Source organism: Equus quagga, chromosome 2 (genome assembly GCF_021613505.1).
Source record: "Equus quagga isolate Etosha38 chromosome 2, UCLA_HA_Equagga_1.0, whole genome shotgun sequence".
In the NCBI taxonomy this organism is placed as follows: domain Eukaryota; kingdom Metazoa; phylum Chordata; class Mammalia; order Perissodactyla; family Equidae; genus Equus; species Equus quagga.
In genome coordinates this window covers 46,058,881-46,083,603 of record NC_060268.1, presented here as the reverse complement: position 1 = coordinate 46,083,603, position 24,723 = coordinate 46,058,881, and the positions used below count along the sequence as shown (strand labels likewise).

At 46.3% G+C, this 24,723-nt stretch overlaps 1 protein-coding gene across 2 annotated transcripts; it reads left to right on the top strand.

The window, feature by feature from the left end:
- Positions 1-2,291: 2,291 nt before the first annotated feature.
- On the top strand, positions 2,292-23,445 carry HDC (histidine decarboxylase). 2 transcript variants are annotated; one of them, XM_046652044.1, is made up of 12 exons: positions 2,292-2,359; positions 4,441-4,613; positions 8,203-8,316; positions 9,240-9,362; positions 11,674-11,808; positions 12,062-12,205; positions 12,656-12,722; positions 13,535-13,697; positions 13,788-13,878; positions 17,617-17,715; positions 22,150-22,251; positions 22,387-23,445. In XM_046652044.1, exons 1-12 carry the CDS (start codon positions 2,329-2,331, stop codon positions 23,131-23,133), a joined length of 1,989 nt encoding a protein of 662 aa, XP_046508000.1. In that variant the 5' UTR covers positions 2,292-2,328; the 3' UTR covers positions 23,134-23,445. The 2 variants fall into 2 exon arrangements, with proteins under 2 accessions (XP_046508000.1, XP_046508001.1); XM_046652045.1 differs by lacking the exon at positions 17,617-17,715.
- The last annotated feature ends 1,278 nt before the right edge of the window (positions 23,446-24,723 follow it).

Below are 24,723 nucleotides of genomic sequence, written 5' to 3'. Positions count from 1 at the left end.
TCAGTTAGCATAATGTTTTCAAAGTTCATCCATGATGTAGCACGAATCAGTACTTTATTCCTTTTTTTTTTTTTTTTGAGGAAGATTAGCCCTGAGCTAACATCTGCCACCAATCCTCCTCTTTTTGCGGAGGAAGACTGGCCCTGAGCTAACATCCGTGCCCATCTTCCTCTACTTTGTATGTGGGACCCCTGCCACAGCACAGCTTGATGAGTGGTGCATAGGTCCACACCGCGGATCTGAACTGGTGAATCCGGGTCACGAAAGCGGAACATGTGAACTTAACTGCTGCGCCACCGGACTGGCCCCAGTACTTCATTCCTTTTTATTGTGGAATAATATTCTGTTATGTGGATACACAGTACCACATTTTATTTATCCATTCATCTGTTGAGGGACATTTGGGTTGTTTCCACTTTTTGACTGTTATGAATAATACTGCCACGAACATTCATGTGTAAGTTTTCGTGTGGACGTAAATTTTATTTCCTTGGGTGTATAGCTAGGAGTGGAATTGCTGACTCATAAAGGAGCTCTCTGTTTAGCCTTTCAAAGAACTGTCAGACCGTTTTCCAAAATGGCTGCACCATTTTACATTCTCACCAGTAATATATGAAGGTTCCAATTTCTTCACATGCTGACTGATGTTTCTTATTATCTGTCTTTTTGATTCTGGTCATACCCATGGGTGTGAAGTGGTATCTCACTGTAGTTTTTTCAGGGGCAATTTAAAAAAAAATTTATTTCAAAATTATTATAAATTCAGAAGAAGTTGCACAAACAGCATGGAGTCCATGAACCATTCACCCAGCTTCTCCCAATAGTAACATCTTACATAACTGCAATACAATATCAAAACCGGGAAATTGACATTGGTGTAATACTGTTGATTAGGTTCAATTCAGATCTCACCAGTTTTAGGATGCACTCTGCTATGGACTGAATATTTGTGTCTCTTCCCTCCTCCCAAATCCATATGTTGCAGCCTAACCCCCAGCGTGATTGTATTAGGAAGTGGGGCCTTTAGGAGATAATTAGGTTTAGATAGATTCTTGAGAGCGGAGCACTGTAATGGGAGTAGTGCTCTTATAAGAAGAGGAAGAGACTGACACTCTCCACCGTGTGAGGACGCAGAAAGAACATGGCCATGTGCAAACCAGGAAGAGAGTTCTCAGCAGACACTGAATCTGCTGACACCATGGAAAGGGGTTTGCCAGGTAGGCAGTTGGATATGAGGTTTTGCAGCTGGGAACACTGGGAGGGGCTCATGGATATCACACAGGTAACATTTAAAGCCATGGAAATGGATGAGGCCATCTAGGAAGAAAGACAAGAGGAAGGCTGTACCCCTGAAGCATGCCGACATTCAAGGGCTGGCTGGAGGAGACAGACAGCCAGAGAAGTGAAAGGAAGAGCAAGAGAGGCCATGTTATGGGAGCTCAGAGAGACTGTTTGCCTCAACGACAAGGAGTAGAAACTATCAAATACCAGAGAGGGCAGGAAAGATGAAGACTGGAAACAAATAAACAAAAACGACTATTCAGTTTGGCAACTTGAAAGCATTCAATCACTTTTTACTCAGAAATCAAGCTCCAGGAGTAGTGATTCCCTCCCCACAGTACTTTCTGCATGTCCCTGACACACACACACACACACACACACACACACACACTCTTTTAAGTGTTCAAAGCGATTAAGTCAGGGTGATGTTCGAGTTTTTATTCTTTTTGCTTACCTGTGTCTTCTCATTTCTCTACAACGATAAGTATTATGTAGTAATAAGAGTATAATCCGTTGTGTGGGTGATAACATCTCCCTGTTCCGAGCGCGTGTGGCCAGCCAGGCAGAGTCTCTGTAAGCGCTGTTCCTCCCTCCCTGCCTCTGACAGGGGAGCGCTGGCAAGTATAATACTAACGATTTGTGCCATTTATTCTGCATACTGTTGGCTTTGTTCTGGGCTACCCACCTGGGAGCATTGCGGAGGCTGGGGCTCTCCTGTCTGCAGCCAGGGGCAGAAAGCAGGGAGGGCTCTCTACCGTAGCACCCGGAGGCTGCCTGCAGCTTTGGGTTGCTAAGCTCACTGTTTAATTTAGAAGCGCCTTTTATCCTGGATCTCTTGACCAGCCAAAATTGTGGTCACTGTTCCCAACAAGGGCTGGGGGAGGAAGGGGTGGGATTCATTAAGCCTAGAGCAAAAGCCTTTGAAGGGCGGAGCTAAGGTGGAAGAAAGGCGAACCCTTTAAATAAAGGGCCCACACTTGCTGCCCAGGAGTGGCCTTCCGCTTCCTCCAGGTCTGTCTGTTGAGAAGGAGTAGGAGCCCGAGTGAGATGATGGAACCGGAGGAGTACAGAGAGAGAGGTGAGCGATGGGCATCCCTGGCCCTCTTCCTTGCTGCCACCCCACCACTGCTGCTTGTGGTCAACCCTGAGATTTGGGGTGTCATTTGACTGGAGTATTAGAATTGCCTTCTGAGCATTGGCTTCCGCAAAATTTTTACTGAGAAAGGAATGTGGGATCAGAATTTAAAACTTTTCTCAACCTCTCTTTCATTCTCCCTCTCATATTCCCACTCATATAGGTCCCCACTACTATGGCACGCGTTTCCTTTATAGTTTCCCACAAAATAGAGGATTTGAAGTCCTGAGCCACTAAATGGAAAAATGGGATTATTCATATTCCAAAATAGAAAAAAATTTCCCTGAGTATTCTGTAGTCACTACAAAATCTTTTCTTTCCTAATATTCATTTCTCTAGGTGTGAATCTATCAGGAGTGTTCTTTCATTTAGTCATTCATTCCATAAATATTTAGTGAGCAGCTACTCTGTGTCAAGGTTTGTGTGACGAGCAAAATCAAATGGTTAACCTGTTTTCAGCATGGCTGTCCTACGCGGGAAAGAGGTAGTTGCTTATAATTTCTCTCCCTATGACTTTTTATGTCCTCGTCCCCACTAGTAGGTCACAGTGCCTAAAGTTCTTATCCAACTTTTCCTCCCTCTCCTCCTCCCAGACATAACTCACCAGGTGGTAGCAGCCTTTACACTTACATGTGCATTAGCTCCTTCCATTTCTTTCCAAAGCCACATTTAGCTGACAGCAGGTTCTCGTGGACATTTATCCTGGGCATGGAACACAAATGCATTTCATCCTGCCTCTGGACAAGGGGAGGGCTCGGGGCAGAGCTCTCAGAGCTCTGGGGGTTTCCGCTGCAGTCACGAGAGGCATCAGGATGTGCGAAGGCTGAAGGAGAGCAAAACGAAGAGAGCAGGGTGCTGTAATCTCTGTCTCCATCACGGTTTTGTCTGGGGGCTGGTCCTGCTCATAAGAATTTTGCACCAGCTGGTGCAGAGGGAAGAAATCAGCTTCCCTCTCCTTTTCTCAATTTTGTTATTTTTTCATGGGTGGAAAAGGAGCGTGGGGACTACTAAGGAGGGATTATCGATATCAAGAGAGACAGAGAGATGAACACAGACACAGGAAGGGAGAGAAGCAGAGAGAGAGACTCAAAGAGAAAAAGAGAGGCACTGAATATGGAGACCCTCTCCTGAAGGAATGAAAGGGGAGAAAGAATAAATAATTTGTAGTGGCTTCCGAGTATTTGACTTGGCTATTTTTCTTCCTTATTCATTTGATAAATTTTTGGGGGCATCTAAAAAATATCCTAGGCACTGAGGTGTTGGTGGGGGCAGGAGGTTGGAGATAAAGTGATTAAGACGTGGTTCCACATCTCCCTAAGATTTCAGGCTAGCGCAGGGTTCTTAGTCTGGGCCTATGGTGGTGCTTTAGGGATTTCGTGAACCTCAGAATTTATACACAAAATTGTGTGTGTGTGTGTAAGCCTACAGTTTTAATCAGATTCTTAAAGAAATCCATGGGTCTGAAAAAGGGCAGGAATTACTGGTCCAATGGGAATGATGAACAAGTAGGTTTTTCTCCTTAAATCAGAACCTGGCAGGGAGCTTGCCATCTGCTAACAAAGAGTATAGGGTGTGTGCGTGCGTGTGTAAGAGTGTGAGTGTGTAACACTTTTTGGATATAAAGAGCCCCAGCATTTCTGCTGAACTTGTAAGGTAATGAATTAATAGATGTCCTGTTTTTGACAGGAAAAGAAAGTTTGGAGAAGTGGTCAAGATTGGTAATGGATACGGAAAGGGGGAGAAAAAAGAAATATTTTACTCGGGCGCTGGAGTTTTATGCTTTGGAGACGTTCCCTCTTGTTTGTTTGTTTGTTCATTCACACACTCCCACCATGATTCATTCCCTCCCTCACTCATTTTTTTATTCTGAAGACAAGGCCTGTGCTGGGGCTCAGACCCCCTTCCCCACCCATGAATCCATCTCTTTCTTCACCAAGTCTCCCGGCCCTGACCCGAGGGGGCAGGCACGAATTGGCCAGGCCCAGTCAGGGGATGTGAGGCTGGTTTCCTTGCCTCCCTTGCAGGCAAACAGATGGTGGATTACATCTGCCAGTACCTGAGCACCGTGCGGGAGCGGCGGGTGACCCCAGATGTGCGGCCTGGCTACCTGCGAGCCCAGCTGCCTGAGAGCGCTCCGGAGGAACCTGACAGCTGGGACAGCATCTTTGGGGACATTGAGCGAATCATCATGCCTGGGGTGAGATACAGTCACAAGGGTGATTCTAGATTTCGGGGCATAGGATGATGAAGAAAGACCTGGGATGACCATTCACCCACTTGGCCAACACCCAAGCCCAGCTTCCAGACATGTGGAGGGCCAGAACTTTGAAATTAGGTTTCTGAGGCCAGGTGACCTATAGTGTTGGGTGGGAATAAAGACTACGTTCCAGGGCCTAGTCTGACAGAAGTGTGGAAATCTAATGGGATGAGATGAGAAGTGAAAAGTGTGTCTGAGGGGAAAGGACATTGTGGATAGCAAGAAGGAGAGAGGAGGCTGGAGATAGTCCCTGAAGGCAGAGCCAGGGCCTCCCCTGCAGAATTCGGAGATACTCCAAAGGCAAGAAGGGAAGCTGAGAACACAACCCGCAAGGGCCCCCTGATTGTCGGGTGTGGTGGTCGGCTCCCTCCTTTCTCCTCCGTGAGTTGGGAACCATGTCTTTACTCACCAAGGGGAGGTCTTGCAATCGAACAGCTTTTCAGGAGTAGGAAGGGGCTTTCCCTGAATCGTCTATGCTCTGTGACAAAAGGCACAACCTGGTGATAGCCAGGGGCCAGGGAACAGACAGAAGCTGACTGATGCACGGGGCTTGAGCTACAGCCTGCCGCCACACAGTGTGACAATATCCCTGGCCACTGGAGTGAGGAGTTGTGCCAAGGTGCTCATTCCAAAAGTGCACCAGTTTTCCTCCCACAGAAGGGCTCCCTTTTGTTGGACCCCATGCCATGTGCCAGGCACTGTAGCTAGCCACATTACAGGCTGGCTTGTTTTATCCTACAGTGACCCTACGACCCCTGTTTTACAGATGAGTAAACTGAGGCTCAGAGAAGTTAATCCTCTTCCCCTAATCACAGAAGTGTGCCTGGCAGAGCCAAGATTTTAACCTAGACCAGTCTCACTCCAAGGGCTCCGCTCTTTCTCCTATGCTGGTATCTCCATCAGTGAGTGACTCAGTGCCCTAGACTGAGCCTGTGCGCCCAGGCACTGCCCTTCGGTTGTGCCCCAACACACAGGCTGCTCTCATTCTCCCTGCTGGGGCACTGGTGTCATGAACCGCATGTGTCCAGCGGCTCTTCCTAAAGCTGACTTGAGATTTGCTTCCACCATTTCCTAAGAGCTTTGAACTTAGATGTGACAGAAATATGCCTGGGAGTGGGGATGAAAAATTATTCAAATTCAGAAAGTGATGGCAAGTTTGTACAAAACTACATGCTCCTCTCTCTCTGACCATTCAGGCTATGTCGTAAGCATCTTTTGAAAACTTCCATATCAGCAAAGCTCTGCCAAGGAGGCTAGTCCCCGCTAAGATTATCTCACGGATTTCATTCTGTAAAATGTAATCTGCTGAGGGGCTAACTGTAACTGGGTAGTGAGACTGAAGCAACTGTCAGAAGAGGCGGAAATAAGCTGATTTCATTTGGTAGACAGGAATTCCAACAGTTGCTGAGGGTGTGGTCAAAGAGGCTCATTTCTGGACCCAGAGGTCTGTCTGTTTTGATAAGCGTTTCTCTAGCTTATCTTATCTTATTTATCTTACAAGAACAGACAATTGCCTCTTGATAGGGTCAGGGGGTGGAAGCCCTTCTCTGGGGTTTCCAAAATACTGTCGCTAAACACATCGATAATGAGGGTCCAATCGTTCATCTCATCTCGAAGGCTGCACTGGCCTCTGAGAGTCAGCCTGCAAACAGTTGGCCTTTTGCTTTCTCATTTTGGCCGGCACCACACTGAAAGCTGGATGAATTTTCCCTCCCTACCACCTCTAGACACAAAGAGAAGAAAAACTGTCCTTCTGCTTTAATTCCAACCCTGGTTAGAAAAATGGCATGAACTCTTGGTGAGGGAGAGAGAGCGGCGCGGGGGAGAAGGCAGGCTGCCATCCCGCTTAGGAGCTTGCACCGTGGAATCAGACAGCCCTGGGTTTCTGTCTGGGCAATGCCATCTGTCTCAATGAAGTGTGTGTGATCACGAGGGTGCTGCCTCTCTCTGCCAGCCCCAATGCTTATCTGTAAAACAGGGGTGATGGTAGAACGTACCTCACTGGGCTGCTGTGAGAATTAAATAAGTTAATGCTTGGAAAGTGGAAGATCCTGTAATTACCTACACTGCCTCCTGTCTGGTGACAATCGGAGGAACAGGTTTGACTATCTAAGTGTCCGGTCAGGATATGTGACGTGTCTGTCACCATGTGATAAGTTTACTGTTAACATTAGCGCTTTACATTTTACAAGTTTCCTCCCACGCCAATCCACAGAACAACCCCAAGAGACAGGATTTATTTTATGGTGAGAAACTGAAGCGTGAGGGGAGGATCCTGGTTTTGTGGGATCTGAATTGAATACAAATTTTGGGACCCCCTTTAAGAAAAAAAGCTAAGACTGGATCGCGAAAGAGACCCATGAAAAGAGGGGACTTCGGAGTTTAAGTTCATTAGTTTTGCAATAAATCAACAAGGTCACACAGCTGGTTAGAGGCAGAGGCAACCCTGGAACTTGTGGCCTTGGGCTCGAATCTTATGCTCCTTCTGCTGTGCACGCTGTCCAGGACACTGTCCTTGCACTTGAAGGATTAAAGAAATTTGTGCATGGTAAAACATTCAGTGGAACACTAAGGTGTTGTCCCATGAATTCTCAGTAGGGTGAAACATCGAGAATGAGAGTGTTCCACGGGTTCAGGGAAAGGATCAAAGGGGGCTGGGGAGTTGGGGAAGGGTTTGTGGAGGAATTGAATATTTAATAGCTTTCTAAGAATTAACTGGTTTTGGAGGGTCATGTTTGTATGAAAAGTGCCTTCTTGTCAGAGGACACAGCACTGCTCAAAGACACGAATGCAGAAATGAACAGGGTGTGTTTGCAGAACAGTAAGAGGAAGCCAGATTAGATGATCAATGAGGCCGAGGAGCCACTGAAGATGCTTCTGAGACCCATTATAGAGGGCCCTCCCTGTCTACCTGGCCCCTCCTTACATCGGGTTTAATCTGATCATGGGCTCAGGTGTTCACTTGGAGGCAGGGGTCCCAGGCCCTTGGGCTGGCCCTTCTCCTACCCTCTCCTCGCCTCTCTCCATCCCTACTGGGAAGCTAAGGACAGCTTTGAGCCCATTGACCCTGACCCTCAGCTGTGTACCCAGAGAGCTCAGCGATCCATAAGACAAGACGCTTTTTGCAAAAAACTGGGTGAGACAAGCACCTGCCCTTCTGTAGTTCAGTCTCCCCTTCCTGTTATTACAGGGCAGGGGCAGTGTTGGGGATAAGCACTGGAGACTAATGCAAACACTACCATAAGCCACAACTCTGATTACTGTAGCAATTTTCGTTTTGCATATTCCTTTCTGGTCTTTGTGTATGTACAAATGCTCCACTGATGAACTATCTTAGTATGTGAGAAATGTGGATGGCAAGAACACCGTGCACATGTCATATTTTTATGGCGTTGTGTCACTTCAAAGTCTTAAAAGTGTCGGCCCATCTCTAGAGTGGGTGCTTCTGCTGGCCAGGGAGGGTCTCTGGAGGAGGGAAGCCTCCTGGACATGCCTCCCGGTGCTGCCTGTGTACCTGCTCTGCTTCTAGGTGGTACACTGGCAGAGCCCCCATATGCACGCCTACTACCCGGCTCTCACCTCTTGGCCATCACTGCTGGGAGACATGCTGGCTGATGCCATCAACTGCTTAGGATTCACCTGGGTGAGTAGCAATGGCTGTAGCTGTAACCAGTGACAATGCGGGACAGAGCAGGACGTGATATCCTGGGGCAGACATTTTTTGTCCTGGTCTCTGAACAGGATTCCAAGTTAAATATTAACAGTGACTACATTCTTTGAGCTTAAACTTTACATTAATTATCTCATTTTGTCCTTTAACCCTATGGAATCATGAGTATTGGCCTCATTTTGTAGGTGAAGAAATTGAGGCGTAACTTATCTCCCCAAGATCACACGGTTCACAGAGACAGAGATGAGATTTGGACTGAGATCTGCTTATTGCTACAGTTTGTGACCCTAATTAAGCACTTTGGTGCCTGTGGGTACAACTTCCTCTGTACTCTTGTCTTTGAGGTGTTAGGGATATGCCTTAAGACTTCCTTTAATAACCCCTTAAGCACAAATCAGCTTTAAATGTGCCAGCAATCTCCTAGAACAGCTTTATATTTTAAGCCTGAATTATTATGAGGTGTGTGCAGTGGGTGGGGAGAGTCGCTGTCTTTTCCAGGAAGGAGTGCTTTCTTCCTTAGTCCTGACACTTCCCCCTTGCCTTCAGAATGCTTCTCAGCTGGGTGTTTTAGGGGTTTGGGGAGCCAAATGGAAGCAATCATTTCTAGCGCTGTTTCTCCATAGAGCCTTGGAGTCATAGGAGAATCTACCTCACTGAGAGTAACATGAATCCAAAGCCCCACATTCTTTTCCATTTTTGGTTTGGCAGAGGATTGGGTAGGGGTAGGGCAGAGGACCTGACATTGATCCTACCTCCAGGGAGAAGATAAGTTAGGTTCTCATTGATAACATCAGGGCCCCGAGGAGGACCAGAGCAGAGACAGATGTGTTTCTGGGGCTGGTGGGGCATCTTGGTGTCCTGAGGCTATCTGGATAAAGTAGCTTTCCCTCTTTCAGGCTTCCAGCCCTGCGTGCACGGAGCTGGAGATGAACGTCATGGACTGGCTGGCAAAAATGCTGGGACTCCCAGAGCATTTCCTGCACCACCACCCTGGCAGCCAAGGAGGAGGCGTCTTGCAGGTGCCTCCATTGGCAAAGCTCCCCCTAGCATGGGTGCTAAGTAGTGAAAGATAAGCCGAACCCTAGCCCGGGCAATTCTCCTCTTCTCCATGTCACTCACACCACCACTATCACTGCGACCCCCATCATCATTGCCATCATCACTGTCATGATTGACACCATCATCACCGACTCCACCACTGTCATAGCACCCACCTCTGCCACGGTCACCTTTCCCACCATTGCTGCCACTCCCATCTCAACTGCCCCTTTGTCTATACTGCTGTCACTACCGTCTCTACTCTTCCTTTCTTTTTTCTTTGAAAAAGATTAAAACGTCAACACATTATCACATTTCCTATATTACTTGATTCAGGTTTCTTAGTTTATAATCTGACAACTCCCTTTCCTTGTCCCATTTTACACCTTATGGTAAGTGGAAAAGAGAAGGCAAGTGGAAACTTCTTTCTTTCCCCCCATCCTACATCTAGGAGATCCTTGGCAGTGAGAGAAATTAACAACATCAATCAATTGATCTTAAATTAACAACATCAATCAATTGATCTTATCCTATAACCCTATCTTTTGGATATCTGTCAAATGATGCTTCTTCAGATGTGTCTTTTTTTGTCAAGAGTAATGTAGCATAGTGAGGCTTTCTGGGTGGATCCTGTAGACCATGCACATTTACTTTTGCATCTGTAAACCTTGACATCCATATATGAGGGCTTGGTTCTGAGAATTTTGAGAAGCCCCAAGTTCCCGAATTCTACTCTAATGTGTAATTTTCCTGGTTTTATAATCTATAAGATAGAGATAATAATAATAATATTAATATTTCCCTCAAAGAGTGGATGTGAGGATTAAATGAATTCTTCTGTCAAATGAAAATAGCTACGCTGCCCTGAAATGAGAACTGGAAAGTTTGCTGGGCCCATTTGCTAGCTAAGTGGCTCCCTCTCTTACCCCAGTCTTGCAGCAAGATTAAAATCTGAACCTCACAAGAAAGACAAATTACTGCATGTTGTGGCCCTTTGGGTTGTTAGCGGATAGTTCTAAGTTCAGATACTATACCTTGGAGGGCATGCTAAATGTCTGCTGTACATGATTTTGCTTTTCATCTAATTATCTCGAGAATCCTGTAGGTAAATAGCATCATCCCCAATTTTTGGGATAAGAGCACTGATGCTCAGAGAGGTTGAAAACTTGCCCCAGGTCGTGCAGCCGGTAAGTGAAAGAATGATTCCAAATCAGGCCTAAATCCAAACCGTGCTTTCTCCTGTATTCATCAGCCATGTGAACATGTTTTAGTCCTGTAACCTCTCTGAGCACCAGTATCCTCATCTGTAGAAAGAAATGACAGGTATCTGTGAGAGGTTTTATGAGGAGCAAATGGGGTGACAGAAAGTGTTTTGTGAACTATGAATTGCTACACAGATGGAAGGTAGTATTATTGTTCTTACTATTCTGCTGGCTTCCTTTTTGTGGAGTAATTTCCAGCCACTGAATATCTTGTGGGATCTGATCTGTACCACTCCCTGTGACACTGTCTGCCAGGCTTTTTAGCAGGGAGCTATCAGCTGTAGGTCACCTGAAGATTTCAAGAAGCAAAGACACCAAAGCCCGACTGACTGATGAGAAAGCATTGAGATTCCCATGAGGTCACTGAGGTGGCCCTCAGGACTCTCACAGTAATGGCCAGAGCAAAATCTTATCTAACCCTCCTTTGGAGAATCGATACTCCCACTCTGAGAGGCAGCTAAAGGGATGCTCTCCATTTTATACGTGGAAAAGTGTCTTCTGGAGGGGCAATATTAGCCAAAGGTCATGAGAGCCACTGTTAACAAAACTGAGACCAAAGTCATCAGCCTCTCACATAGGCCAGAACCTTCTCCTTTTGGCATATCCCTGGGGAAACAAACTCCATTTCTGTAACTAATAAATTGAAAGTTCTTTCTTTTAAGCAAATTTTACATGGAAGCAAACATAGCTATAAGTAGACTAGTCTCCAGCAGGGGCTGAAGTTCTCTTTTTGGTCTCTGTGGCCTCTTTCACAAAGATGTTGACATTCGGTGAAAATTTGCTTTCATTACTTCCCTGGAAAATTAGAGGAGAGAGACGTGTCCCAGGAATGCGTGGGGTGTTGTGAATAGAGAATGCAGAGTTGGGGAGGAAGGAGAGCCCCTTAGGCAGGAGCTGTATACTTCCTTTGGAATAGCTATTAAACACACACACACACACACACACACACATACACAACCATGAAACCTGGGGGCATTTGCCAAGAGAACACAGGGAGAGGCTGCCACTGGTAATCCTTCTTCCACTACAGAGCACAGTCAGTGAGTCCACCTTGATCGCCTTGCTGGCAGCAAGGAAGAGCAAAATCCTGGAAATGAAAGCATCTGAGCCTGGGGTGGACGAATCCTCCTTAAACGCCCGCCTCATTGCCTACGCCTCTGACCAGGTGAGTTGCCCGACATGGGCCAGACCTTCAGGTTAGTGCTTGGCTTCTGGAGAGTTAGTCACTGAGCAATTTTCTCCTAGACATGAGCATGCTGGAGGTTAGGGCAGCTCAGGCCTCGGAGGTCGTCCCCAGGAGCTGCAGGGGAAGATGAACCTCAGATGTTATCTTTGATTCCCTTCATGTGGCTTCAGCAGTTTCTGGGGCATGCTTATCCCGGGATGACTCTGCTAACAGGTTTCTTCCGTTGTTCTAGGCTCACTCCTCAGTGGAAAAGGCTGGTTTGATTTCTCTTGTGAAGATGAAATTCCTGCCTGTGGATGACAACTTCTCGCTCCGAGGGGCTGTTCTTCGGAAAGCCATCAAGGAAGACAAGGAGCGGGGCTTGGTGCCTGTCTTTGTAAGTCAGAACATTGTTCTGAGCTTAGAACGATAGAACTGGGAGGTGAGGAAGGAATTTTGGCAGAATTCAGGTAAGTTACGTGCTGCAAACAAAAGCAGAAAGGTCCTCAAATACATTGTATTTCATTGATGTGTTAGGAGATAAATTTTGTGGGTCATCATCAGCATTAAAAAAAAAGAGATATAATAGAAAATCTCAGAGTGCATTCCTGTAGCCAGACTATGTATTGTTTGATGAAATTTTTATTTCAAATACACATGTATATATGTATTAGGTTGCTATATAGAATGTATTTCTCACTGTAGGACATGGTAAAATATAGTGTGAAATACACACTGCACTGGTAGGATGAGTGGGGTAGGTAATATCTGTGATTAAATCCTTTTTCAGGCCAGATGTGTCCCACGAGCCCACCTTCTCGTGATAACTTCCTTTATCTTCCTCCAGGTCTGTGCAACACTAGGGACCACCGGGGTTTGTGCGTTTGACTGCCTGTCAGAGCTGGGCCCCATCTGTGAGTGTCTGCCCTGTCTGGCTAGGAAGATTAATAATGAATTTTAGAATGCTCCCTACAGCAAGAACATGAAACCAGCTCTATGGAATTATCTTGCCCCTCCTCAGTCAGTGCAGAGAGCGTGGGAAGAGCCACCAAAGGTCACAAGTGCCTCCTCCCAGGCAGCCAGGTCACTGCTTTTCCCAGCCGTGTGACCCAGGGTTAGAGCTGCCCTCCTTTGCATCCTGTCCCAGGAGGCAACAGTGGGAGAGCCGTGGGGTTCTCACCCTCTCGCTGGTACGAGGAAATCGACTCAAAGCTCTGTCCAAAAACACAGGGCGAATGAGGCATAGTGAAATATTTTCTAGTGTAGGCTAAGAAAATGAAAAGGGCAGGGCAGGCAAAACCATGGGGGGAGATTAAGGCAGAAAAGAAACTCCAGTGTGATTGTTTAAAATCCCCAGGCAAGAAACCCACTAGGAAAGAGACATCCTCTCTCTAATGTGGGCATTAGATGCATTCACATTGCTCTCTGGGCCAGTAGCAAGTGGATTTCGGTGCCAGGTGAGAGAAGAAGGCCGGGGTGAGGTTCTGTAGGCTTTCTCTTTAGGAGGTGACGGCGTCTCATTCAGCCCCACTCCTCACACTGACTGCCCTCGGTCCCTCTATTTCCACGTGCCTTGACGTCTCATTTAGCCGGAGCAGGCCATCTTTTCCCAGCTCTTCTCTTGTAGTCCGCCAGTGAGCTGGCCCAGGCAAGAGATGCCTTTTAGCTGACTGGTGGCAACCTCCACTCGGCCCACCTCCTAACCAGGTGATGTTTGCCTCCTCAGGTGCCAGCGAGGGGCTGTGGCTCCACATTGATGCAGCGTATGCAGGCACTGCCTTCCTGTGTCCAGAGTTCCGGGGGTTTCTGAAGGGCATCGAGTATGCCGATTCCTTCACTTTCAATCCTTCTAAGTGGATGATGGTGCACTTTGACTGTACCGGGTTCTGGTGAGTGTGGCGGCCGAGCTCCCAGCCCTTGGGAAGGCCTTGCTTCCTCTGAGAGCCTGCAGCCTCTAACGCCCACTTGGAAACCCACAGGGTCAAGGACAAGTACAAGCTGCAGCAGACCTTCAGCGTGAACCCCGTCTACCTCAGGCATCCCAACTCGGGCGTGGCCACCGACTTCATGGTGAGTGGCCAGGAATGGGCAACCTGGCAGCCTCTGAGATGGAAACTGGCTGCATCTGAGCCCTAAGGCTCTCCTGTTTGTTGGCTTCCATCAGAGAGCGGCCCTCTGTGCACTCACTCCATAACATTGCCTCTGTATACCTTTGGTTTTAAGCTGTGCCTAAGTAGATAGCGTGAAACCCAGAAAACTTTAAAAACTCTGGAAAATGAAATCAACCTTTGAGGCAGTATACACGTTTCTGGAATATGTGCGGTATTTTTTTTTATTCCCAGAAATGTCCTTCCTGCCATGAGTGTCCTTCCTGCCTTCTTCCTCCATTCTGGATAATCTTTCCTGCTTCCTACCCAGCAGCAGGGTAGGGTGGAGGATTTCCTTGGGTGTGGAAAGAGGCTCCTTGTCTAAACCACTTTCATCTTTTTGACCCCAGTGGAGGCCCTGTGGGAGGCTCCGTGGTGGGAGTGGGCCACGGGTACTGGATGCCTCGAAAAATTCCTGGCCTTCTCACTCGCTGCACCTCAATCTCTCGAAAGTGCCCACGTTCTCAGCCTGTCTTATCTCTTGGGGAGAATAAGTTCTTCAGATTTACTCCTCAGTTTGAAGATGAGCCCTTCCTTTAATTGTAGCGGAGACAGGGATGTAAACAAACAAGTTACATGTAACACGACCAAGGAGAGAGAGCGGAGCAGAGTGAGACGAGCTTGGTTTGGAAGCCACACCAGCAGTGAGCTTTGGGAAACTTAGTGGACCTCTCTGACCCTTGGTTTCCTCATCTGTAGAATGGGCATAGAGGCACCGATTTCAAAGGGTATCGTGAGGCTGAAATGGGAACCTCCATGTAGATCACTTAGCACAATACTGAGAATGTGGCAAATGCTCAATAAATGGTAGACATGATATTCCTAAAAGCTCTTTTAGGTATTTGTTATATAGCAAAGTGGGTCAGTGTTTAAGTACTAAAGCCAGATGGCCTGAGTTTGAATCTTAGCTCCTCCATTTATGAACTCGCATGGGCTTGGGCAAATGACTTAAACTCTGTGTCTAGGTTTCCTCATCTGTAGCAGGAGGGTGGTAACGACGGTGCTGGCTTCTTAGGCTTGCTGTGAGGATGAAATGAATAAGACAGTGAGGCACAGGGAGCAATGCCTGACATCAGTGAGGGTCATACTTTGTGAAGAGAGGGTTCTGTCTTTTCTCCTTGGGCAACAGAAGTGTCTTGCCCTTTTAGCCCTAAAATAGCTCCAGCATCTCCACCTCTTGATTCTGTTTGTTATTCTCCCTCGGACCAGCTCACACTTCCTTTAGATTTTGAAGCTGTTTGATTGGAATTGCAGGCAGTAAGCTTGCAGTGGTGGGGTAAGGCCCTCTTGATAAAATAGAAGGATGGTGGTTATTTCATCTCCACTGCCCCAAGGGGCAGATATTGTTGGATAACTCTAGGTTATTTTCCTGAGTGTAAAATGATGCCCATTCTCCTGTAAGTGAACTTGGACCATCATAACTTAAAAGCATTATCTTTCCCTTGCCCATTTTGAATTTCATGTTAATTTTTGTTTGTTTGTTTGTTTACAACCATAATCTCAAGATCTTCCTGTGGTCCCTTCCTCTCAGTCTGGAGATTTTACAGTGTGTTCTGTATTCTAGATAACTTATAAAAATATTAAACTTCTCCCAGCACTGGTCTGGGGGAATCTTACTATTTATATTTCTGCATCCAGAAGATGCTGCTTTATGCTTTTCCTTCCTCCACCTCTAATCTTATGGATTTAATTTTCGAGTCTCCTAACAGAAAATCCTGAAGCTGCTGTCTGATGTGGTCCTGGGGGTCTTCATTGCTGCTCTCCCCGATGCCCCAGCCTCGGGGCACCCAGATAGCTGCAACTTTAAATAGAAGCCCAGCCATATTTGGGACGAGCCAGAATTAGAGCAGCATCCTGGGAAAGAAGACTTAAGGTCTTCATCCCTGGGGCCCCAGAGCCATCTGAAATCAGGGCTAGATTCTCTTACATCGGGAAAGTGCCCTCTCCTCTCCTGACTAGTGAGTGGGACATTGTCTTGCCCTTGGTGGCAGAGACCTGCAAAACTTGAAAGGACCAGAGCAGGCTTGGGAATGCATTGAGTTAAAGAAGAGCCATAGCGCCATTTACAAGTCCAAATTTCCTTTTCCAACAGAAAATGCTGGCCAGAACCCACCCTGCTGGGTCAGCATGTGTTGGTTTTGGAACAGTGACAAGAGGAATGACTAGGGGTACAGAAAGAGTGTGAAGAAATCAAAATTAAAACCATCTCTGCCTTTCCTTTTAATTTCCTCGTGAAATTAAGTAGCTAATTGGCTGTAATCGAATGTTTTTAGAGACGGCCCCTACAATCCATTCGCTCTGCTCCCAGAGTGTCCGTCTACTAAGTCGCGGGGTTGAAGCTTTCCCTCTTACAGAGATTTTGTCCCGTTTCCGGGTTTTGACGCCCTCTGCTGGTGAACCGAAGTCCCCAAGCTGATTCTCAGCACTAGAGTGTTTGGCTTGGAAATCAAAGGCTTAGCCCTTGATGTGGGAAACACATTGTCCATCAATAACGGGGCAATGTGCCAACTGTGTCTGGGTCAGGAAATGGGTGAAGGATGAAGGTGAGCACATTTTTGAGGATTTGGCAATCCTGTCGATGAGTAGATAAATATTTGATGGAACAAAAATTTATTTTTAGTGAACAGAAATTGTGGTAGAAGCTTCCTGACATTTGAGGAAAAGGTCATTAAAAACCACATTACTCATCAGAATAACTGCAGATGTTTTCCAAACCCTTTGTTCTGTTTTCAGATCTTAGAAATTGATTTGAAATTGGTTTGAAATTTTTCAGGTGCTTGCAACCGTGGACTTTAAGCTCTGTTGAATTTGGTCACCAGGAGCAAAGGGTCAATTTTAGTTTAACAGAGGCTGAGAGGCGGATGCTCATTTGAAATCCGAAAGCTGGAGGGATGCCTCCTGAGGGCACAGGAATGTCACAGGAAAAATCAGGACAGGGCAGTGAGATGAAATAATGATCATCTTGGTTCTAGACAGAAATACTACTGTGATCTGTAGCTCAAATTTTTATCATCTCCTTAGCCAACACTTGCTGACATCTTCCTGTGAGGCTCTGTGAATCTCTTCACATGCTGCCCTGGGGGTTGCTGTTGGTTCTCTGTCTCACAAGGAGCCAGTGACGAGGCAATGCCCAAGGTCACGGCTGGTGACTGGCAGAGCTGGAGGAGAGACCCAGGTCTGTGGGCTCCAGCATCTGAGCTCTTGACGACTATACTTTACATTTTGGGGAGGATAGAAATATATTTATTTTATAGAAATAAAATAGAATAGAAAATAAATTTATTTTCTGCTATTCAAAGAACTTAGGTTCTTCTAGAGAAAAAAAAATATATTGACCTTATCCTGAATTTCAGCCTGGGTTGAAATGCTTAAAGCAGCATTTAAAGCAAGGCATCTTGTCTTCGGTTCAGGGTCATGGACTCGATTTCCACTTGTCCTGCTCTTAGACAAGGGTGTGTTGGCCAGCTTCACCAGGATTTGGTCACATGATGGGGTAGGCTTTGGGTAACTTGCCTTAGCTTCTCCTTAGCAACATCTTCGGGAGTCACGGTGACATCGTCCATCCCTGGAGGGCTGGGCAGACTACGGATGATAAAACCCAGGAGTGCATGAGGGAGCAGGTGCCCTCGTCTAACCCTGGGCACTGTGTTCTCTGTTCTAGCACTGGCAGATCCCCCTAAGCCGACGGTTTCGCTCTATTAAACTCTGGTTTGTGATTCGGTCCTTCGGGGTGAAGAATCTTCAAGCCCACGTCAGACACGTATGTAGTGCACAGACTGTGGGCTGAGCCCAGGTTTGCTTTGTGTCCTAGTGGGGAGGAAGGCTGGCCTCTGCTTTGCAGACCTGCCCAGGGGACCTGCATTGTATGCGCAGGTGTCTGGGTCTGTTCCCGGGCTCCTGGGACTCCATTATTTAGGCGCCATCTCTTTCTTAGCTAGAGGATCAGTGAGCAGGACATGACACCGAGGGCTGCCTGGCACCTGTCCCTCTTGCCTGAGTGTCTCACTGTTCCTTTTGCTATCACTGAGCCTGGGGAATGATAGCCTGAGAGCCTGGTTCGCAGAGAGAGAAAGAGAAAGTAAATCAAAGGGCAGCATGTGTGGCCAGGCTAGGAGCATATCTTGTCTAGAATTACCCCGATTGTCACGGCTGTCTGAAAATTTTAGTCGCTATTATGGTTATGCCTGAAACCTGGCTCTCCTGGCTTGGCCAGGTAGACCTACTAAGTCTGGAACAAACACCCCTGCCTTGTGTCAAGAGGTATTTATTGAAGGACTGTTTGGTACAATTTATTTCAACTCAATTCAACAACAGCCACAAAATTATTGTGCTAGGAAAGTGACCCAGAGATAAATGAGACAAGCATAGTCCCACTGTCATATTCTTCATGGAAAGGGTAGGACCTAACCAAGAACTTGCCTAGCAGCGTTTTTCTTTCATTTGTACAAGCACCTATGCAAAAGATAATGTCATCGGTGAAAGCAGCCGGGTACATCCAAAGACACTGTCCTTTATTACTGCGTGTCTTTCCCCTTCCACCTTGCCCCTAGGGAAAGAAACACAATACAAAATAAAACGGTGGAAGCAGGAGCTGTGATAACTATGACCGGTTTACTCTTGGCAATTTTACATTGCAATCAACGTCAAGGTGTTTGCGAACTGGATGTTTATCAATGAGTGGCTGTCACCCAGCATACTGAGGGACGTTGGGCACATTGTGCTTTCCCTAGATCCTCAGACTCAAGACTGGAGGGTAGTGCTGGGGAATGAGGCAGTGGAGGTTACAAGTAACCAGGAAAACTCTTTCCCTGACAACTTAGGACTGGATATCACCGTGCAGGTGCTGGCCAACTTCCCGAAATGCTGCCTTTTGCAAGTCAAACCCCTGACCTCCCATCAGTTCCCCCATTGCCTACACTAGGCCCGCGCTCCTGGGCCTGGCCTTCAAGGAGCTGATTATCAGCCTCTATTTGAGCTCAAGCTTCTCACTGACCCTTTCCAACTCCATCCTCAGTCTGCCTCCGCACCTTCACCTGTGTGTTGCCCTCCCTTCTCCAAATGTGCTAGTGGATTAGGTTCTGCTTCTGCCACAAGCTTCCCTGACTATTCCCTCTGCCCTAGTCTCAGCTTCCTTGGCATTCCTAGGATCACCTACTCAAGCACACTTACAAAACTGACCTCAAAAGACTACCAGTGTCCCATAATAGTAAGGGGTGGAACTAAAACAAAGTTGTTGGATGTGAATTAGTTTTATCTCTTTAACTTGACTGCGATCAAAATTGTCATTACTTGAATAGTGCCTTAAATTAAAACAAATAACTTAAAGTGTTTCATGAGATTCTTACAGCAAGGCTTGGGGTGGTCACCCTGATCAGCCCCAGTTTATAGGTGAGACTCAGAGATGGCGATTGCCCTGCTCAAGAGTGGAGGGCATCCTTTCTTCACAGTTCTGGGCTATCTTCTACTATGTGAGCCCTTGAAGGTTATAGAAAACCAAGTCGTGTACCTCTCTGTTATACAGCTTTAGAGAATGGGATCTGGGTTTGAGTTTTTAGTTCTACCCTTTACTATTTGGTGACCTTAGGCAAATTACTTAATCTTTCTATGTTTCTTTTCCTAATTTATAAAGTGGGAAAATGATAATACCTCACTCAAAGGCTTAGTGTAATGATTAAATGAGATAAAACATATAAAGTCCCTACTTAGCACAGGACCTAATACTTGACTAAGTACTCAATGAATATTTCCTCTTCTCCTTTCTCTTCCTCCTCCTCCTCCTTTTCTTCCGCTTCTTTCTCCTCCTTTTCCTCCTCCATTTTTTCCTTCTTCTAATCATAATAAGTCATCATCATCATCATCAACATCATCATCATCATCTCCTATCACCTATGCTAGGGACTGGTAACCTTTCAATGTAAAAGGCAGGTAGTAAATATTTTTAGCTTATTTCTAAAGAACTTTATTTACAAAAATAGGTAGGGGTGCTGTACTTGGCCTGCGTGCTGTAGTTTGCCCAGCCCTGACCTAGAGTGGGACCGGGTACTGGTAGCAGTGCTGCTTTCATCACCCATGAAGGTGGTTTCTGGTGGCGGGGATGTCACCTGTGCTGTCTCCCTCTCCCCTGGCTCTGCTTTTATCTCATTGCAAACACCCTGTGTTGTAGGAGGCAGCAGAGCATGGTGGGAGGAGAATGTGCTTGGTGACCAGGAGACCTGCATTCTGTCACTTGTACCTTGGGGAAGTCACTTTCCCTTGGCTCTTCCTAGAAAATGAAGAGGTCGAACCAAGATGACTTCTGGGTCTCTTTCCTTGCTCAAAAGCATCAGTTTCGTGGTCCTTAGCTAGCCTGATTCTGGGTCTGTACCTGAGATGTCTTAATGGTACTCAGGTAGCTTTAAGAAAAATTTACTCAGAAAGATACAGAATTGGCAGGGCAGGTGGGTGGAAATGGACTGGAGGGAAGGAGATACAGGGGAGAATCATGACAAAATTAGAAAAGGAATTGCAGAAGTAGAAAACAGCTAGGAAACAGTTAGCAGGGTGCTTTCCTTGAGAGAGAGCCTTAGGACTTGAAAATGGAAAGTTCTTTGGCAGGGACTGGAGACTATTTTAAACAGACCGGGCAGTGAAGAGAGGAAGAAGGGGTTCTGGACGAGCTTTGTAGCCTCTTGTTGCATCATGATGGAAGACATGATTAGCCAAATCCCTGGGCTTTCCCTGAAAGAGAGCAGCAGGTGTGAGAAGAATGTGATAGCAATTACTCAGCAAATCTTTCATGGAGATCCTTCTGGATGCTTGGAGAAATTTTAAAAAAATGAAAGAAAAGGCAAATCTTGTCCTGTTTGGTTAATATTCCTAGATAAAAACAAACAGGAAATTTAAAAAATGACAAACTTCAGTGAAAGATTAATATGGTACAAAGCTTTAAAATTATTTTTTGATTGTAATGTAATATACGTAATACAAAATTTAATTTTAACTTTTTTTTTTTCTGAGGAAGATTCAGCCTGAGCTAACATCCATGCCAATCTTCCTCTATTTTGTTTCAGTGTGTGGGCCACCACCACAGCATGGCTGCTAACAGAGTGGCGTAGGTCCACACCCAGGAACGGAACCTGGGCTGCCAGAGTGGAGTGCGCTGAACTTAACCACTAGGCCACTGGGTCTGGCCCTCTAATTTTAACTATTTTTTTTTTAAAGATTGGCACCTGAGCTAACACCTGTTGCCAATCTTCTTTTTCTTTTTTTCTCTTCTTTTTCTCCCTAAAGCCATCCAGTACATAGTAGTATATTCTAGTTGTGAGTGCTTCTGGTTGTGCTATGTGGGACGCCATCTCAGCGTGGCCTGATGAGTGGTTCCATGTCTGTGCCCAGGATCTGAACTGGTGAAACCCTGGGCCTCCGAAGCAGAGCATGCAAACTTAACTATTTGGCCACTGGGCTGGCCCTCGAATTTTAACCATTTTTAAGTGTACAGTGCAGTGGCATTAAGTACACTAGTAAGGTGTGCAACCATCACTACGATCTATTTCCAAAACTTTTTCCACCATTTCAAGCAGAAACTCTGTACCCATTAAACAGGTGCAAAGCCTTCTCCACGGTGTAAGTGGGGATGATATGTAAAAACATGTACTTTGTGGAATGTTAGAAAAAAGGAGATGAAAGGGCATTTGAGGTGATAAGGTTTGAGAGGAAGGGAAAGATGTAGGCTTAGGATGGGGGCAAGGCTGTCCAGAGCCCACATGGTGCCCTATGTGTAGTAGAAACAAGCATCTCTTCCTCTGGGCACACGCAGCCCGGGTGAGGCACCCAGCTGGGAATGCAGGGCATGGGCTGGGTTTCGGCTCTCACTTGCCCCCTCTGCCAGTCAAGAAGCTGTGAAGCCGGGACATGAGGACAGATTGCCTTGATTGCAAAGCACATGCCTTCTGGTTCTGGGGGTGAGTTGAAAGAGGGCTCTGAGACATGAATTCTCAAGGTGGATATGATACGACAAGACACAGGGAGCCATTGGAGGTTCTCCAGCTTGGAATACGAGCAAAGCCAAGCGGAGAAGAAAACCAGGCAGAAGCTATTCAGGTCTCTATGGTTCAAAGGTGATCTGGTTTAAACCCATTTAGCAGTGTGAAAGTTTATGCATAGTTGTCCCTTGCCTGATTATTGATCTCAGTTCTCCCTCTATTTACAATTCTAGGGCACTGAAATGGCTAAATATTTTGAATCTCTGGTCAGAAAGGACCCTTTCTTTGAAATTCCTGCCAGGAGGCACCTTGGCCTGGTGGTTTTTCGTCTAAAGGTAATGCCATCTTCCACAATCTGTGATGATGTTATTTGGTGATCATTTGGCATCTTGGAAACATAAATGCTGGGCTTCTGGGGATGCTTCTAGAGGATGTGATACAGACTTCACTTCTCTTTATCCTTCAAACAGGGTCCTAATTGTCTCACAGAAAGTGTGTTAAAGGAAATAGCGAAAGCTGGCCGTCTCTTCCTCATCCCGGCCACTATCCAGGACAAGTTGATCATCCGTTTCACTGTGACATCCCAGTTCACCACCAGGGATGATATCCTGAGAGACTGGAATCTCATTCGAGATGCTGCCACTCTCATTCTGAGGCAGCATTGTACTTCCCAACCTAGCCCTCAGGGCGAGAAACTCATCCCCCAAACCAGGAGCCCCAGAGCCTTGGCCGATGAAATGTGCCTTCCATCTGTCAGTGGGGCAGGAGATGACTCAGCCCAGACCAGGAAGATCATCAAACAGCCTCAGCGTGTGGGAGCCAGTCCTGTGAGAAGGGAAGACAGCCGCCATCTTGAAACCCTGCCGGACCCACTTGATGACTGCTTTTCAGAAGAGGCTCCAGATGTTACCAAGCACAAGCTGTCCTCCTTCCTGTTCAATTATTTATCCGTACAGAATAAGAAGAAGGCAGTGCGCTCCCTCAGTTGCAATAGTGTGCCTGTGAGTGCTCAGAAGCCACTGCCCTCAGATGGCTCTGTGAAGAATGGGGGCTCCTCCCGGGTCAGAATCTTCTCTAGGTTTCCGGAAGAGATGATGATGCTAAAGAAGAGTGCCTTCAAAAAACTAATCAAGTTCTACAGCGTCCCCAGCTTTCCTGAATGCAGCTTTCAATGTGGGCTCCAGCTGCCCTGCTGCCCTCTGCAGGCCATGGTTTAGAACAGGGGCTTCAGCCAGAGTCCACGGATGTGTTTCAAGGAGTCTCTGAACCCCTCAAAATTGTATGCTGAATTCGTGTGCTTATGTGTATGTGCATTTTTCTTGAAAGAAAGCCTATAATTTTGATCAGATTCTCATAGGGGTTCATGACTCAGGATAGGATACTGATGGAGAATTTAAGCCAGCACGGTCCAGAAGGTTCCAGTAGGCTGGCCAAAAAGAAAGGGTCCAGGGTAGTATACTGGCAGGTAGTGTCCATGGCTCAGCTTGTGACATGAAATATAATGTAGAAATAAATTGTGCTTTTCCCTGAAAAAAGCGTATGCTGTGTCACTTAATTATGTCACCGAAACATTGATTAATTAACTAGGGCATGTCCTGGAGACTTAATGCATATACTTATGGATTCTGCTTTTTAGGATGCTGAAGATTTGAATTTAACTGTGAAAAAAAGAGTTTGGAGGAACCCTTGGTATGAAGAAGGCAGGCAGCTTGAGTCAGGCACTGTGGCTTACAGTTTATCAATGAGGAAACCGAGGCCCCAGGTCACACAGCTTGTGAGTAGGCAAACCCAGATCTCTGTCTTTGATAAAGTTCAGGCTATTACACCACATTGTGTTGTTCAAGGCTGTACTTGATTAGAAGCTCACGTAGGCCCCTCCAGTCCTTTGGTGCATTTAAATGTTCCCTCTCTAGGTTTGGAATTCTTGCATGTCCCCCTTTTTTTTGGACCCTGTAGTCAAATAAAATCTGTGCTCACAGGCAGCTTGTCCATGGTTGGTTTATAAGCCAAAAAATCATTTTCTTCCCATTTCAGACGGTACTTTTACAGGGAGTGGTTCTGAAATTGGTTATATTAACAGGGTCAAAGGTAAAGCCAGATATTAGTAAAGAGGTAAGGACAAGTTTTAATCAGTAATAACTATTGCAGAAGGGAAAAGAGTCCAGCAAGAACTGGACTCAACTTCAATTTATGCAGAAGTCACTGGGCATTTTTTAAATTAAAAAATTTTTTTTGGTAAGGAAGATTGTCCCTGAGCTAACATCTATTGCCAATCTTCCTCGTTTTGCTTGAGGAAGATTGTCCCTGAGCTAACATCTGTGCCAGCCTTCCTCTGTTTTGTATGTGGGATGCCGCCACAGCATGGCCTGATGAGAAATGTCTAAGTCTGCACCCAGGATCTGAACCTGTGAACCCCAAAGCAGAGCCAAAGCAGAGCATGCAAACTTAACCACTATGCCACCAGGCTGGTCCCGAGGTCACTGGGCATTTTAAAAGGAGAATGAGGGATCAGCAAGGGGTGCGAGCAGGGGCTCAGCAGAGTCAGGGAATTGAAAAAATTACAAAAAGCAGGAAGAGAGGGTTGGTCCACGTGAAACCCATCTGGGGTTGCTAACTGACACTAATCAAAGTTCGACTCCTACCCTCCCACAGAGACTGGAGACAGAGGCCCCAAATTCAGGTGTTTGCTGGAACAAGCAACAAATTTTTTTGGCAGCCTTGAGTTTTTGCAGACAGGCACTTTAAGGGGAACTATGGTCATCCTGGTGTTGTGGCCTTGAGCTGTTAGAAACTATGTTAATGTTTGT